This window comes from Otolemur garnettii, unplaced genomic scaffold (genome assembly GCF_000181295.1).
Source record: "Otolemur garnettii isolate 467f Iridium unplaced genomic scaffold, OtoGar3 scaffold00024, whole genome shotgun sequence".
NCBI lineage: Eukaryota > Metazoa > Chordata > Mammalia > Primates > Galagidae > Otolemur > Otolemur garnettii.
The window spans coordinates 18,105,308-18,120,860 of NW_003852419.1; the positions used below are offsets into that span (position 1 = coordinate 18,105,308).

Genomic DNA, 15,553 nt, shown 5'->3' on the forward strand with positions numbered 1-15,553 from the left:
TTTTTCAGGGTTGAGTATGGTGCTAGCTGTGAGTTTGTTACATATGGCCTTTATTGTGTTGGTGTACACTCTTTCTATACCTAATTTGTTGAGCATTTTCATAATTAAAGGATGAATTTTGTCAAATGCTTTTCCTGTGTCTGTTGAGATGATCATATGGTTTTTGTCCTTCATTCTATTAATGTGGTATATCACATTTACAGATCTGTGTTGAACCAGCCTTGAATCCCTGAGATAAATCCCCCTTGATCGTGAATAATCTTTTTAATGTGATGTTGAATTTGGTTAGTTCCCTGTTGAAAATTTTTGCATCTGTGGTCATCAGACATACTGGCCTGTAGGGCTGCTTTTTGGGATTTTTGTTTGGGGTTTTTTATTGATGTTATGTCCTTTTTGTAGAGGAGGGAATTACAAATATGGAAAGGGAAAAAAACTAGAATAAAGTTGGAATTGGAAGTACTGGTATAAACTGTTCATAGCTTTCATTAAATGTAGATTCAAAGATATATAGATAGATGCATGTGTAGTGTGGGGGGTGTGTGTGTGTGTGTGTGTATTTTTTGTTGTTGTTGTGTTGTTCCCCAGCTCCATTCCATGTGATGGCTTGAGAGCATTAATGCCACAAAAGCAATAAACGCACTACTCATACCTTGGTTTATAAATACCATTTTCCCCTAAAAGAGACCAGATTTTCATAGAGAAATAGTCCATTCCAGGGATAGTACAGAGGAAATATGAAGATGAGCATGAAATGTGTGTTTTTTTTTTCTTGAGACAGAATCTCACTCTGTTGTCCCAGGCTACAGTGTTGTGGCATCAGCTTGGCTCACAGTAACCTCAAACTCCTGGGTTCAAGAAATCCTCCTGCCTCAGCCTCCTAAGTAGCAAGGGAGTAGCCCACCACAATGTCTAGCTAATTTTCCTATTTTTAATAGAGACGGAGTCTTGTTTTTGCTCAGACTGGTCTTGAACTCCTGAGCTCAAGTGATCCTCCTGCCTTGGCCCCCAGAATGCTAGGATTACGGGCATGAGCTACCTCATCCAGCCTGGAATGCCTTTTTGTATTATAAAGTAAGAACATCCTCAGACAATGATGGGGGCACATCAAAAGGACACAGATACCAGTTCAAAGGGGCTCCCACTGGCCAAATTAATTATAAATCAAATAATGTTAACAAATTACCATACATCAAATAAAATAGAAACAAGTCCACGGGAAAGCTCTACCATTTATTTATTTATTTTGGAGACAGAGTCTTAACTTTGTCACCCTTGGTAGCGTGCTGTGGCATCATAGCTCACAGCAACCTCAAACTCCTGAGTTCAAGAAATCGTCTTGCCTCAGTCTCCCAAGTAGCTAGGACCACAGTACCCACCACAATGCCCTGTGTATTTTTAGAGATAGGGTCTTGTTCTTGCTCAGGCCGGTCTCAAACTCCTGAAATTCAAGCCCCTTGCCTAGGCTCTCAAAGTGCTAAGATTATAGGCCTGAGCCACTGCACTTAGCCCATGGAAGTTTGACCTATCAATGGAATCCTAACTAATTAATGTAAAAGGAATGATGGAATTAGAAACTGTATTTGGTAATCATTGTGGTAATTGCCAGGTGAAAATCTTCCATGGATGCAAAAACTAGTGATGGTCTTCCCAAAAGCTTGATGGTCTCCCTACTGGATACTTACACAAAAAGAAAAAATAGAGTAACTATAAAAGTGGAAAAGCCCAATGGATAATAACTTAATCAACTGATTAAAGCCCAACCATCAGAAACTGGGCAAATCAAAACACTATGACATCTGATAAAATGCAAGAGGAAGGTAACATCTCTCCTATGATATTCTTGCCATAAAGCAGTGGTTCTCAACATCCTAATGCTGTGGCCCTTTAATACAGTTCCTGTGGGACACGGCCCACAGGTTGAGAATCACTGCCATAAAGGTATAACCTGAATCTAATAAGAAGGAAACATTAGGCTCGGCGCCTGTGGCTCAAGTAGCTAAGGCACCAGCCACATACACCTAAGGTGGCGGATTCGAATCCAGCCCGGGCCCAGCAAACAACAATGACCAATCAAAAAATAGCCGGGCATTGTGGTGGGCGCCTGTGGTCCCAGCTACTTGGGAGGCAGAGGCAGGAGACTCACTTGAGCCCAGGAGTTGGAGGTTGCTGTGAGCTATGATGCCACAGCACTTTACCCAGGGGGACAGCTTGAGGAGGCTCTGTCTCAAAAAAAAAAAAAGAAGAAGAAGGAGGAAACATTAGGCAAATCCAAATTGAGAAAACAGTTTACAAAATAACTGGCCTGAAATCCTCAAAAATGTTAAAAAATGGCAGGGCATGGTGGCTCACAGCTGTAATCCAGCACCGGGGGAGGCCAAGGCAGGAACACACGTTAAGCCCAGGAGTTTGACAGTCTGAGCAACATGGCAAGACCCCAAACTTTACAAAAAGAAAGAGGAAAAGAAAGAGCCGGGCATTGTGGCTTGCACCTGTAGTAGTCTCAGCTACTCAGGAGGCAAAGGGATGATGGGATAATCAATTCAGCCCAGAAGCTGGAGGTTGCATTGAGCTATGGTTGTGCCACTGAACTCCAACCTGGGTGACAGAGTGAGAACCTATCTCTTCAAAAAAAGAAAACTAAAATAGTTAAGTAAGGAAAGTAAAACTCTTCCAGATTGGTGGACACTAAGGAGACATGACTAAATGCAAATTGTGAATATTTGACTATTAAGGACATTGGTGAGACAACTGGTGAAACTTGACTGGGGTCCATGGATTAGATAATCCTCATATGCTAGTGTTAATTTTGTGATTCTGATACTTACATTGTTTTTAAGTAGACAAATGTCCTTGTTGGTAGGAATAATATGCTAATGTCTTTGGGATGATGAGGCATCACAGCCTTAGTGGTTCAGGGAAAAAGATTCTTTTTACTTTTCTTGGAACTTTCCTGTAAATTTGAATTTCTTTTAAAATAAAAAATTAAAATTAGAATTATGGAAGTAATATTTTTTCATAATAAGAGGGTACCGCTTTTTAAAAATCAGAAAATCTTATGTCAATTATCTTAAGTGGACTTAAAAATCAAAGAATAAAGCTCCAGAAGAAAAGATCTGCCATAGTAAGATGTTTTCCTCTTACAAAATGGAAATTTGACTTCTAAGTTTACTTCACATAGCTTGCAAATGTAACCATTTATCTTACTTGGAAATTTCTCATTCTGTCAACTTTTTTCCTGGACTCTTCTAGGTATTCAGAGTTGATATTTTTCTTAACATAAATTGCAGGCTGTATTTGGGACAAAGAGATACTAAGAAGTACAAATAAAGGGCTCTTTCTCTGGTGTTATGAAAAAGTCTTCTAATTTAAACAAACCTTAAGAAAGGAAATCATTAAACTAAAAACTGTTTACATAGGCAAAAGGAAAACCATAGTACTCTCATTACCTGATGTTCCTGGTTCCAACCTGTGTCTCAAAGTTACACAAGTATTTACAGCTAATATTTTCTTTTCTTGAAATTTTATGTAATCTTGGGAATAGAAGTTTAAGGAACAGTAGTCTTCTAATTTAAGTTTGCTAAGGAGTAGTTCCTGATTTTCCATATTGCAGATCCATTGGCTTCAAAGCTGAGCCAAAAGAAACATGCAAAAGTCTCCTAAATTAATTAAATCTGTTTGGTAGCAAAATTTTCCCAGAAACTGAAAATCATCCACACAGAAGTTCTTACCTTTTTAATCAAAAGTTTATTTCTGTTATCCCTTTCTTACTTTCTGACATTGAAAATAGTGAAAAGATTTGCTGTTATTCATATATGAAACACCTGGTTTCAAAGTGGATGGCTGACTTCTTATCAATTAAAACCATTCTCCTCCCATCTAAAGTAAATTTTAGTGTCTGTGAACTATGTTTAATATAGAGATGGGAAACAGTGAGTAATCCAATACTCTCCAACCCACATATATTCTAAAAAATCCCTCTAATACTTGAATTAGGGTGATGGAAATTATACTCAAATCTAAAATTGTAATAAGGCTCCTTTCTGAAACTTTCCCCATTTTCTTTAGGTTTAGCCTATTTAATGAGTTTCCTCTTCATAACACCAACTGATGATTAACAAAAGGTAATTACATGAGATTGTATGAAATATATTTCAGCTATTTTTTGGTAAGCTCCATGATTTGGTATCTAAATTCCAAAAGTCAGTGCTCATGGTTATATGAGTTAAAATGGAGATCTTAGCTGCCCCTCCTTATGCGCTTAACAGTAGTGTTTAATAGAAAGACGCCAGACCAAGAAACTTGGTCTGTAGTTTTAGTCCTAGATAAGCGTTTAACTTCTACTCTTTGGTTTCCATATCTGTAAAATGGAGACAGTATCCTATATACCTTAATAAGATATCAGGATGTTTATAATTGAATATATTCAAGCACTCTGAAATAATCAGTTTACAATCTTAATTTTGGCAATCTTAATTTTTCATATTACCCCTGGGATTGAAGTTATTAAAGGCACTTGTTTCTCCTTAGTTAAAAGTTTTATGGTGATCTTTCACCATGGTATGTCTCAATTCCTAAGGTTTCACTTTCCCTCCAAGGGAAAAATGTGTTGATAATTTTAGATTGTCAGAATAGTAATTTGAGATCATTAGGATTTGTGACAAATCACATCCAAAAGCACTTCTATTGGTAATAGCTTGTTTGAGGCTTACTAGGAAAAATATTAATGCTGTTGGATTTTCTTTGCTATCTTAGAGCTTCATAGGATATTATGCTGTATAAACTAGATATAAGTTTATTCTGATAATTTAAAAAAATTGAACATGATTTTAAAGATGGTATAACTCTTATGGAAGGAAATCTTGCTGGAAGAAAAGACAGCTTCTCAAATTAATAGAAATGTTTGTGTAACTCTCTATGTGAAAGAATTAAGGAGAATGATTTCATTATCCACAGTTTGGTTTGTGAGGGTGAGAAAGGGAATGAGAAAAATCATAAGACATCCTTGGAACAATTTAACACAAAACACACATATGTATAGATCCTGAGATGTTACAACAAATTTAAAAAATCTATAGATCAACATGATCCAAATGGTTTCTAAGTCACCGTTTGTGGGTAAACAGCCATTTTACATTGTGTGCTCCATGGATGTCCACATCATACCAGGGAAACCCTGCTCTCTGTCTCCAAATTTGAAAGCTAGTCATCCACAGCAGGTGGCCAGTCAACATCAACAGACTAGAAGGGAGAAAACAAGGCAGGAAAACAGATGTCACTGTCCTGGTAATCATGTGCAGGTAATGTTGTATAAATTTTGTAGTTTTGACATAATGCAACCAAAGAAAGTGCATATGAAGAAAAAAGCTATTGAATACCACAGTTTAAGACTCAAATGCATGCTATAGATTCTGGGGTCTGAGGGTTTCTCAGCTGGTTATGAAATTGTGCCTTATGACTGGTAAGATAAATTTAAAATTTTAAAATATTGTTTATGGATAAAGTAGCAGGCAGTAAATTAGCTATATATTTGCAAGGAACATAAATGAGACCATAAATTTGTTTTAAAAAATAAAAATACTAAAGACAGTTCCTCCCTGCAATACAATGTTACTGTGAGATTTTGACCTGTGAGATTTTTTCAGTCACCTATGAAGGTAAGTAGTGCTATATGGCTTAATGTGAAAGAGCATAACTTCGGCTGAATTCACTTTGCAAATGTACATTCCACAGTAAAAAGGTTTACCTCAACATCCAGCTCAAGAATGTCTGCAGTCACATTCATCAGAGAGCCAATATTTGGCTTGGTTCTCCCAAAGTCTCCATGTACAAACTCTTTGATATAGCTGGAGTTTATTTAAGGAAAAAATGAAGATAGCATGCAGTACCAACTGTTTGGTGAGATTTGATAAGTGAAAAGGAAATAATAAATAAAAGCCCAAATATTACTAAAGGGAGGTCATTTCTGAGCTCTAAGTTGTATGTTTTAGAAAATAAGTTACAGCAAGCTGGTAACTACACTAGGCTAGTGGCCAACATCAAGACCTGGGGCTTATATTTACATAAAACTTACCAAAAGTCATGACTTCCTTTTTCTTAGCTCAACTACAAGTGCCCAGATTTGGGTATGGATTTTTTAAATTACCCATAGTACAATGCTTTTAAAAAAACAACAACTATTTCTTCTTTCTCACAATTTCCATTTAATCATCTTTCTGGTACCATTTTTGAATGGCAACTGACATCTGCCAGATGGTAGGCTCTATAAGATCACACACGGAGTAACCTCAATGATGGCTTTCCCTGTAAAATGATCCAGTGGCAACAGGATGGAAGGGACAAAGAGAATAATAATTTTATCTTAATGAAGGCCCTTCAGAAGGATTATCAAAGGACCTATGTTCTAGTTATTTGCTAATGTGGTTAACAAGAGAACTAAGTTATTTTTCTCTTAAGTCTTATATCTCCTTCATAAGTCTTTAAATTTAGAAGTCAATGACTAATTTTGGAGTCTGTTCTTAATAAGATTATATTAATATTCCTTACACAGGACTCTATTGCAGCCTTGATAGTAGTTATCTAAAATAACGTTTTTGCCAACATTCAGTAAAAACACAGCATCATGTTGTGTTATCTACAAACTAGCATTTAGTATAAAATATTTAATAGAATTTGAATCAGAAAAATCATTCCCAGATGATAAATAAATCAATAGTGTGATAGGTTGATTTCTTCACTTTATGATCATTTTCTTTCATCAAATGTTTTGACTCAAAACATAAAACTTGTAATTATAAGAAGGACTTTACCTAACTAACAAATGTAATCAATGTAACCTATTCTTTGTATCCTCAATAAATCCCAAACAATAAAAAGAGAGACTTGTAATTATCTACCGATGGTCTTTTTGCTAAACTAACCAATCGTAATTCTTTTTCTCTCATCTTCTTTAGTGAATTCTCCTTCTGAGTAGCAACGATGAGGGGAGATGACCAAAAAGTCCCAAAACAACCAGTTAAAATGTTCAGAGAGGATCTTATTCATAGCCAGAGAGACAAGGTTTAAGTCAAATGAGCTAGATCAGTATACTGAGCAACATATATATATATAGTGTATATACAAAATAAATTTAGTATGTAAGAAATTCGTATACTTCTGTGCATAGAAAATATAGTATCTAAAGCTTTACCAGTCTTTACTGGTTAACAACAACTTAAGCACAGGTACGCGGATGGTTCTAAAAATGTTTTTAGTAGGATTGAAAAGACATTAGCTTCTCTCAAAGACATTGCATTTCTCTTTGACACACCAAAGCTAAAGCCAGAATTAGATTAAAAGATTTTTTAAAATCTGGGATTACTTTGAAATTCTATCCATAAAGAGCAAATGTGCCCCGATCAACAAAGATACAAATGTCTGTCCACTGGAATCTAAATAGATCGTTTAATCCACATTACAAAATTTAGAAGTTTCTAAGAGTAGATAACCTATATGTGATTCAGCTGCGTAAGCCTGGGATGGGCCAGAGGAAGAAGAGGGGAAAGCAGGTTGCTGGGAAGGACTGGCACATTAGTTACAGCAATGTAGTGAGGATAATGGCTCTTGGTGATTAAAACTTGCTCTTTTTCTTATATACATAAGTACATTATTAGTTTTATACTATTTAGAATATATTATCACTTCATACTATTAGATCACAATATAAAACCAAGAAATAAAAAGTAAGAACACCTTCGAAAAGTAAACTAAAGCTAAGACTTTGGGAGCTCCCTGATATATTTTAATCAGCAGCTCAGTTCTGATATAAAACTTCATATGACCTGGAACTTACCAACAAGTAAGGTTAGGTTATAAACAAATTATCAGCCATGGACTGTGGATATGTTTAACTCTGATCTCAGCCTTTCCATTTATAACACAAGTCAAAACTCTGCAGTCTTTGAAAATGGCACTGATGCCGGCATAGTACTACTGTCAACCAAGTTTATGCAGCTCAGACAAAGGATATGTAATCTGAAATGTTTTGTTTTTTCATAAGGCATATAGAGAAAGAATATTCTCTGTTGTACTGGGGCAGTGGCTGAGTAAAGCTAAGATGAGGATGTAAAGTAGCAGCGTTCCCATCTGTTGCCTGTGTTTAGTCATTTGGGGCAAGTGGCTGAAACGCTGAAAGGACCTAAATGTGGTAATGAACATATGACTTGCAAAAAAATATAAAAACAGCAAATGAATCAATCAGAAGTATTTTCTGAGTATCTATAATGTGCTCAGCACTGTGTAAGACACTATAATTATATGTAACAGAGATAACTTTAAAGCTAACAATGAACTGACTGCTAACCCAGGGTTTAAAATGTCATTTTGAAAAAACAGATTTAATGGGAACAAACACCTCAAACCAAAAAAAAAAAAAGGCTTCTACTCCCATATAATCCTTTCCCTAGTATCTCTTAGACCAGGTTGAACCTATTTATCTAGGGCAGTATAACTCTTCAATAGGGTCCCGGTTGCAAGACAGAAAGTGGAAGGATACGTTCCAGCTTGTGTTTTCAGATAGAGGCGGAAATGGTGGGCATCCACGTAGTGTGTCTCCATGAAGTGAATGACCCGAGTTCTCACAGCCAAGGGTCTTCGGTGAAGGACTCGTAGAGGAGTTTTCTGGTCAATCTTTAGGTCCTAAAGATTATGATACACAACCACAGAGTTAGAGCTTTGTTGCCTAGTAAAGCCTTAGACTTTCTTGGTCATCCAGAGCTTACCACAGATGTCTTATTAAAGGACGTCATCTATCACTGTGAGGGTAGAAACTACCTAATGTTACAATAAATTGTATTCTGTAGGATTTATCATGATCTACCCCATAATTACTCATTCTATGTGCCCTACAAGGGTCACCATTAAAAAAGGGCCTTGAAGTCAATGGTCCTCAAAGTCTGTTTGGGTCTAATATACAACAAACCGGTTAGATCCCTGCAGTTCCATCCTGCCCCTTACTTCAGCAGGGCTCTTCTGTTCTTACCTTTGCTTTCTAGTCCAACAGAATAACCTAACAGTGGGGATTTCAGGCTGGGGAGAGAAATAGTCTCATTGCAGAAGGCAGGACATCAGTGACTTGTTCATAAGAGCAGTTTGCATGTTTTAGAGAAAATATACCTACTCTCAAGGGTTAGATTTTTTGTTTGGAGGGGTTTAGTTATACAAGACTGTATCTGGAAATGCTGCATCACTAAGTAGGATACATTTCAATACAATAATTACAAATAAGTGTGCACAATAAGCCAGGACTTCCCAATATTTATTAGCCTAGCTTGTGAATAATGTTAATACTGTATGTCTTTTATATTTCAGATTTTTAGGGACGCAGGTTTTTTTTCTTTTTTTTTTTGAGAAAGAGTAACCCTGGATCAAGTGCCATGGTGTCATCATGGTCCCAGCAACCTCAAACTCTTGAGCTCAAGTGATCCTCTTGCCTCAGCCTCGCTAATAGCTGGGTCCACAGGCGTGTGCCACCACCACACACAACTATGTTTTCTATTTTTAGTAGAACCAGGGTCACTCTTGCTGGTCTCTGAATTCCTGGGCTCAAGCAATCCACCAGCCTTGGCCTCCCAGGGTGCTAGGATTACAGGCCTGAGCCACCATGTTCAGCCTACCTGGAATTAGTTCATATCAGAAATTTTTCTTTATGTCACAAGATACAAATTCTTTTTAAAAAGAGGTTAATACTGCAAAAGGTCAACTAATTCCAAGTTTTAAAAATAGATATTGGACTTAACTAAAGATGTAGGCTCTTAAGAACTGAATTCTCTGCAGTTTCTTGTTGGAACAGCTCTTCCTAATTTACGTGATTAGTGAATGCCTGAAGGAAAGGTTTCTGTCTGGTCTCCCTCCTATCAAGTTTTCCAACAAGAAAGAAGGCAAGTTCTGACAAACACCACATTTGAAAAGGTGTGACTGTTTGTATCAGAGCAGTGATTCAATGGCCCCTCCCATCTCTGTGGTTTTTATGATTCTGTATTACTTTGATTTTAGAAGCACTTTGTTTTGATGAAATAAGCTGTCTTCACAAGCTGTCTTTTTTTGGCCAAAAAGACCAAAAAATCAAGGACAAGGCTAAACTCTTAAGAAGTCTACTAAGACATGGCCTCTAGAGTACAGAGACAGCTAGCTGAGAATGCTCTTCTACCCACACCTTTCTTTACTTCTAGATTCCTAGAACTCTGACCCTGAGCCAGTCAGTGGAAATACCAAGTTAGCTGCTATACTGCTGCCAGCATAATACTCAGATCAACACATACGTCTTTTTTGGTCGGTTTTTAGCCAACAAAAGGAAACCATTTATTCTAACATTATACTCTGCTGTTCCCATACTGCTGAATTTTCAGAAATATGCACATGTACTTTTTTTCTTAAAAGTAGGTTGCTCTTGGCTTGGTGCCTGTGGCTTAAGCGGCAAAGGCGCCAGCCACATACACCTAAGGTGGCGGGTTTGCATCCAGCCGCCAAAACAACAATGACGGCTGCAACCAAAAAAATAGCCAGGCATTGTGGCGGGCACCTGTGGTCCCAGCTACTTGGGAGGCAGAGGCAGGAGATTCGCTTGAGCCCAGGAGTTGGAGGTTGCTGTGAGCTATGATGCCACAGCACTCTACCCAGGGGGACAGCTTGAGGCGCTGTCTCAAAAAAAAAAAAAAAGTAGGTTGCTCTTAAAAAAGAGGGGACAAGTAGTAAATTTGAAGTGAGTTTTTCTTAAAATGGGGAAGTAGGTCAGTTTTCTGTTTTTTATAGGAATATTTAGAAACTATGAAAACATTAGAAATCAGCTAATTGTGTCAGTCTACTTGGGCTGTGGACCCTTAAAATAGACCCTTTCACCACTTAGTCTGTACCTTTAAAAATCATCTATTAGCACTATTCCTGAGTTAGTTCTATGGCTGCCCTCGAAGTATGAATCTATTTTTTTAAATGAGTTTATTTTCTCCCCATGATATTCTCAATGACTTGCATACATGAGAGGGAATATAATTTCAAAATTTGTTTTGAAATCTTAAAGCTATCTATCATCCTAAAGGCTGAAAAACCAAAGGACCTTAGACAGAGAATCACAGAAGCTGAGAAATGAAGGGCCACTGCAGGATATTCATACCCACATTTTATAGATGCATTTCTCTAAGCAGGTGAATGACTTTTATGTCTTCATCAAAATTCTCATAAATGTTTTTCTGCACTTCACTTTTTTTCATAATGTCATGGGTGTTACAAGTCACAGGTATAGACATACCTATTATTTTCTAACACTTTACACATATATACACACTAATATATCAAATGGGACCATAGGCCCTTTCTGGTTTGCAATAGCTCTACAATATTCCAATTTATTCTACCGTTTTCTTATTGAAGGATATTGATTTTGTTTCTAGTTTTTTGTTGATTTTGCCACTTTGAACAAAGTCAATAAACATCAATGTGTATGTATCCTTATGACTGGAATTTTATTTCTATAGAACAGATTGTCAGTAGAAGACCAATATATTTTAAAATTTTATGGTGATTGCCACATGTTCCAAAAAGGTTGGAACACTCTGCATTCCTACTGAAACTGTGTACAACCGTCTTTCTCCTCCCTGCCAATCCACTGAGGCATCATTAACTTAAGGGGAATAAAGCGATGACTTCTAGTTACTTTAACCCAGAGGTGGAACATCTATTCAAATGATTCTTGGCCATTTATAGTTGCTCATTTTTCAGCTGCCTGTTCATATCCTTTGTCCATTTTTATCTATTAGATGTCTGTATTTTTCTTTTTCATTTATTTTTGAGAGAAAGTCTTACTGTGTCACCCTTGCTAGAGTGCTGTGGCATCACAGCTCACAGCAACCTCAAACTCTTTGGGCTTAAGCGATTCTCTTACCTCAGCCTCCCAAGTAGCTGGGACTACAGGCACCCACCACAACACCTGGCTATTTTTTGCTGCAGTTTCATTGTTGTTTAGCTGGCCTGGGCCAGGTTCAAACCTGCCAGCCTTGGTATATGTGGCTGGCACCATAGCCACTATGCTATGGGAGCCAAGTCAGGTATTTGTATCTTTCAAGATAAGAAACCCTATTTATGGTATCTGTTGCCATAGAATTTGTTTTCTACATCATCATCTGTATGTATATACAGACGTGTGGGCTTAAAACACACCATATCATCCTCTTTATTCTCTATATCCTATTTTTTCCCCTCTTAGCACTTATTAGGAACATTTTCCTATGTCAAAATATTAATCTACCACATAATTTTTAATGGTTGGATAGTAATAGTCCATTGTACAGATGTGCCATAATATTAAACCAGTCCTTCTAGATGATTAGAAAATATTGCCACTTTAAACAACATTGTGGGGGTGGTGCCTGTGGCTCAGGAGTAGGGCACCGGCCCCATATGCCGGAGGTGGTGGGTTCAAACCCAGCCCTGGCCAAAAACTACAAAAAAACCCCAAACAAACAACAACAAAAAAAACAACATTCTGCTAACTATATGTACCTTTGTGCCAGGTCGCATTGGTTGCATCTGAGAGTAAATTTTCTTTACAGAAAGAGGTGGAGACAGGTGACATGCTCGTGTGAAGGAAAACTTAGCGTGTGCCCAAGTGTATGTGCTTTAGGTGTATGATCACATTTTATTCATGTACTTAATGTCATCATCAATTCTATTACATAAGCCCTGTTTTGTATTTGGTTTTTATAGATAACCAAACATTATAAGAGCATTGCTGAATATTTTCTATGAGCTAGGTACTATTCTAAGTGCTTTACATGATTAAACTCATTTAATGCTTTTAACTAATTTTATAGATGAAGAAACTGAAGCATAAAGACAGGCTAAGTAACTTGTCCAAATGCACACAGCTAAGCAATACAGACGCAGGATCTGAACACAGCATCTGAACCTGTCTTGAGAGTCGGCTTTTCATCATTAACACTGCTTCTCCAGCAGGTTAGATGAACTGTCCATTAAGTAGTATATGGCAAAGTTTCATGGGATTTGAAACTAGGTTTCACAGACCCCAAAGCCTGTGCCCTGTAACTTGCTGGTAATAAACTAGAAGATAATGGATTCTTTTATAGGCAATGGAAAAATAAAATAAAAAACGATAAGAGCACTTGAACTACCTTTATATCATTTAGGAATTCAATGTCTTTCTTCTGTATTGCTTTATTTGTCCATATCAAGGCACTATAGGTCTTGGTTTTTTCTTCTTCACCTTCTTTCATGTGTCCTATTGCCTCTCTAAACAAAAACAATACAAAAATTTGTCTGAATATATTAAATACATACGAATTGCCCAAAATTTCTTTCTTAAAAATAGTTTTAATGAGATGTAATTTATATATAACTGTCCAATTCAATGATTTCTAGCATGTTTTCAGAGTTGTGCAGCTATCACCACAATCTAATTTTCTAATTTCATCACTCCCAAAAAGACACTTCATGCCCATTAGTATCACTTCCTACTCCGTTTTTCTCCCCATCCCTAGCCAACTACTAATTGACTTGCTGTCACTATAGATTTCCCTGTTCTTTTTCTTTCTTTCTTTCTTTCTTTTTTTTTTTTTTTTTTTTTGAGACAGAGTCTTACTTTGTTGCCCTCAGTAGAGTGCCGTGGAGTCATAGCTCATAGCAACCTCAATGGGCTCAAGTGATTCTCTTGCCTTAGCCTACCAAGTAGCTGGGACTACAGGTGTCCATCACAACGCCCAGCTATTTTTGGAGACAGGGTCTTGTTCTTGCTCAGGCTGGTCTTGAACCCGGGAGCTCAGGCAATCCACCTGCCTCAGCCTCCCAGACTGCTAGGAGATTTCCCTGTTCTAAACATTTTATATGAAATAGAATCATACAGTATGTGGTGTTTTTAATAACTGCTTTTTTATTGCATAATGATCTCAAGTTTCATCCATATTGTAGCACATATCAGTACTTCATTCCTTTTTATTACCAATAATATTCCATTATACCACAATGAGATATACCACATTTTACTTATCCATAGACATTTGTGTAGTTTCTATTTCTTTGCTATTATGAAAAATGCTACTATGAACATTCATGTACATGTCCTTGTGTAGATGTATGTCTTCATTTCTCTTGAAAGTACAGCATCTAGCAGTGGAATTGCTGGGTCATATAGTAACTGTATGTTTAACCTTTTGAGAGAAATTGCCAAACTTTTCCCAAGTGGTCGCACTTATAATCCTACCAGCAAGATACGGGGGTTCCAGCATCTCCACTTTCTGGCCAGCACTTGTTATTTTCTGTCTTTTTGATGATAACCACCTACTGGGTGTGAAGTGGGATGTCACCTTGGCTTTGATTTGCATTGCCCTAATGACTTACGATGTTGAACATTTTTTCACGTGTTCATTGGTTATTTGTATATCTTCCTCAGAGAAGTGAATACTTAATCATTTCCCCATTTTTATTTTGGTTGTTAGTGTTATTTAAATATTCTGCATATAATCCCCATATTAGATATGTGATCTGCAACCAAAATTTCCTTTCTGAAATCATCTCCAGTGAGCCTACCCTTACCTTGTAACAAGCTGCAAGTCACGTACTTGGATTTTGTTAGAAGACTTATTAATTTTCTGTAGTAGCAGAAAAAGAAAAACAATTAGCACTCTAGCTCAGTTAGAGAGTTGCAGAAACATGACGATTTCCATGTCATGAAGCGGTTTACCTGCTGAAGTTCCTTAATTTCTTGTGAAGTGAAATGTACTCTATGAGGATTCACCAGCTCAATTGCAAAGGGCCTTCCTGGCAGCACACACCCCGTCATGAAACAGAAACGTGTTGATGGAGTTAACATTTGGGCTAATGCAAGAGGGTTAGGAGGTGTGAAAAACGGGTTGAGCTCTAGAGGACTGAAAGTTTAGTGACATGACTACATCTGGGGAAGGGAAGAATGTGTGAAAAGAATCAAGGGGCTTTTTGGTGGGGGGTGGGGGCTGCTAAACCCCAGCACAGGCAATATGTGAAAATGACTGCTTTCCCAAAGGTCCTTAAACAAGCCTGTGTTAATTACAAAATAAAATTCAAATAACTGCTAATTAACTCAGTTACAATGTAACACTGTCACATGCAGCAATGTCCTATTAAAATCCATCCTCCTCCCCTAATCCACTAGTGAAATGGAAAGGCTGTGATCTGTGAGAGGAAGGACTAAAAATCTCAAATGGTTCTGGATTAACTCTCATCATCTTGTAATGCAACAAGGTAAAAGAGAGAAATGTAGGCTAAGAGAGTAGAACTTTATTTATTTATTTATTTATTTTGAGACAGAGTCTTACTATGTTGCCCTTGGGAGTTTCACAGCTCATAGCAACCTCAAACTCTTGGGCTTAAGTGATTCTCTTGCCTTAGCCTCCCAAGTAGCTGGGACTATAGGTGCCCACCACAACACCTGGCTGTTTTGTTGTTGTAGTTTGTCGTTTAGCAGGCCCTGGCCAGGTTCAGGCCTACCAGCCCCGGTGTATATGGCCAGCACCCTAACTGCTGAACTATAGGTGCC

The 15,553-nt window shown here is 37.4% G+C and overlaps 1 protein-coding gene across 4 annotated transcripts in view; it reads right to left on the reverse strand.

Annotated features, from left to right (window-relative positions):
* Nucleotides 1-4,780: 4,780 nt before the first annotated feature.
* PUS10 (pseudouridylate synthase 10) overlaps nucleotides 4,781-15,553 on the reverse strand; it is a 61,113-nt gene continuing 50,340 nt past the window's right edge. For all 4 annotated transcript variants that reach the window (XM_023512107.1, XM_023512106.1, XM_023512105.1 and 1 more), the window contains 6 exons: nucleotides 14,723-14,799; nucleotides 14,575-14,630; nucleotides 13,158-13,275; nucleotides 8,531-8,673; nucleotides 5,744-5,843; nucleotides 4,781-5,238 (listed from right to left, as the gene is read on the reverse strand). In XM_023512107.1, coding sequence (XP_023367875.1) covers nucleotides 5,200-5,238; nucleotides 5,744-5,843; nucleotides 8,531-8,673; nucleotides 13,158-13,275; nucleotides 14,575-14,630; nucleotides 14,723-14,799 — 533 coding nt within the window. In that variant the 3' untranslated portion in view covers nucleotides 4,781-5,199. The remainder of the gene's footprint in view (nucleotides 5,239-5,743; nucleotides 5,844-8,530; nucleotides 8,674-13,157; nucleotides 13,276-14,574; nucleotides 14,631-14,722; nucleotides 14,800-15,553) is intronic.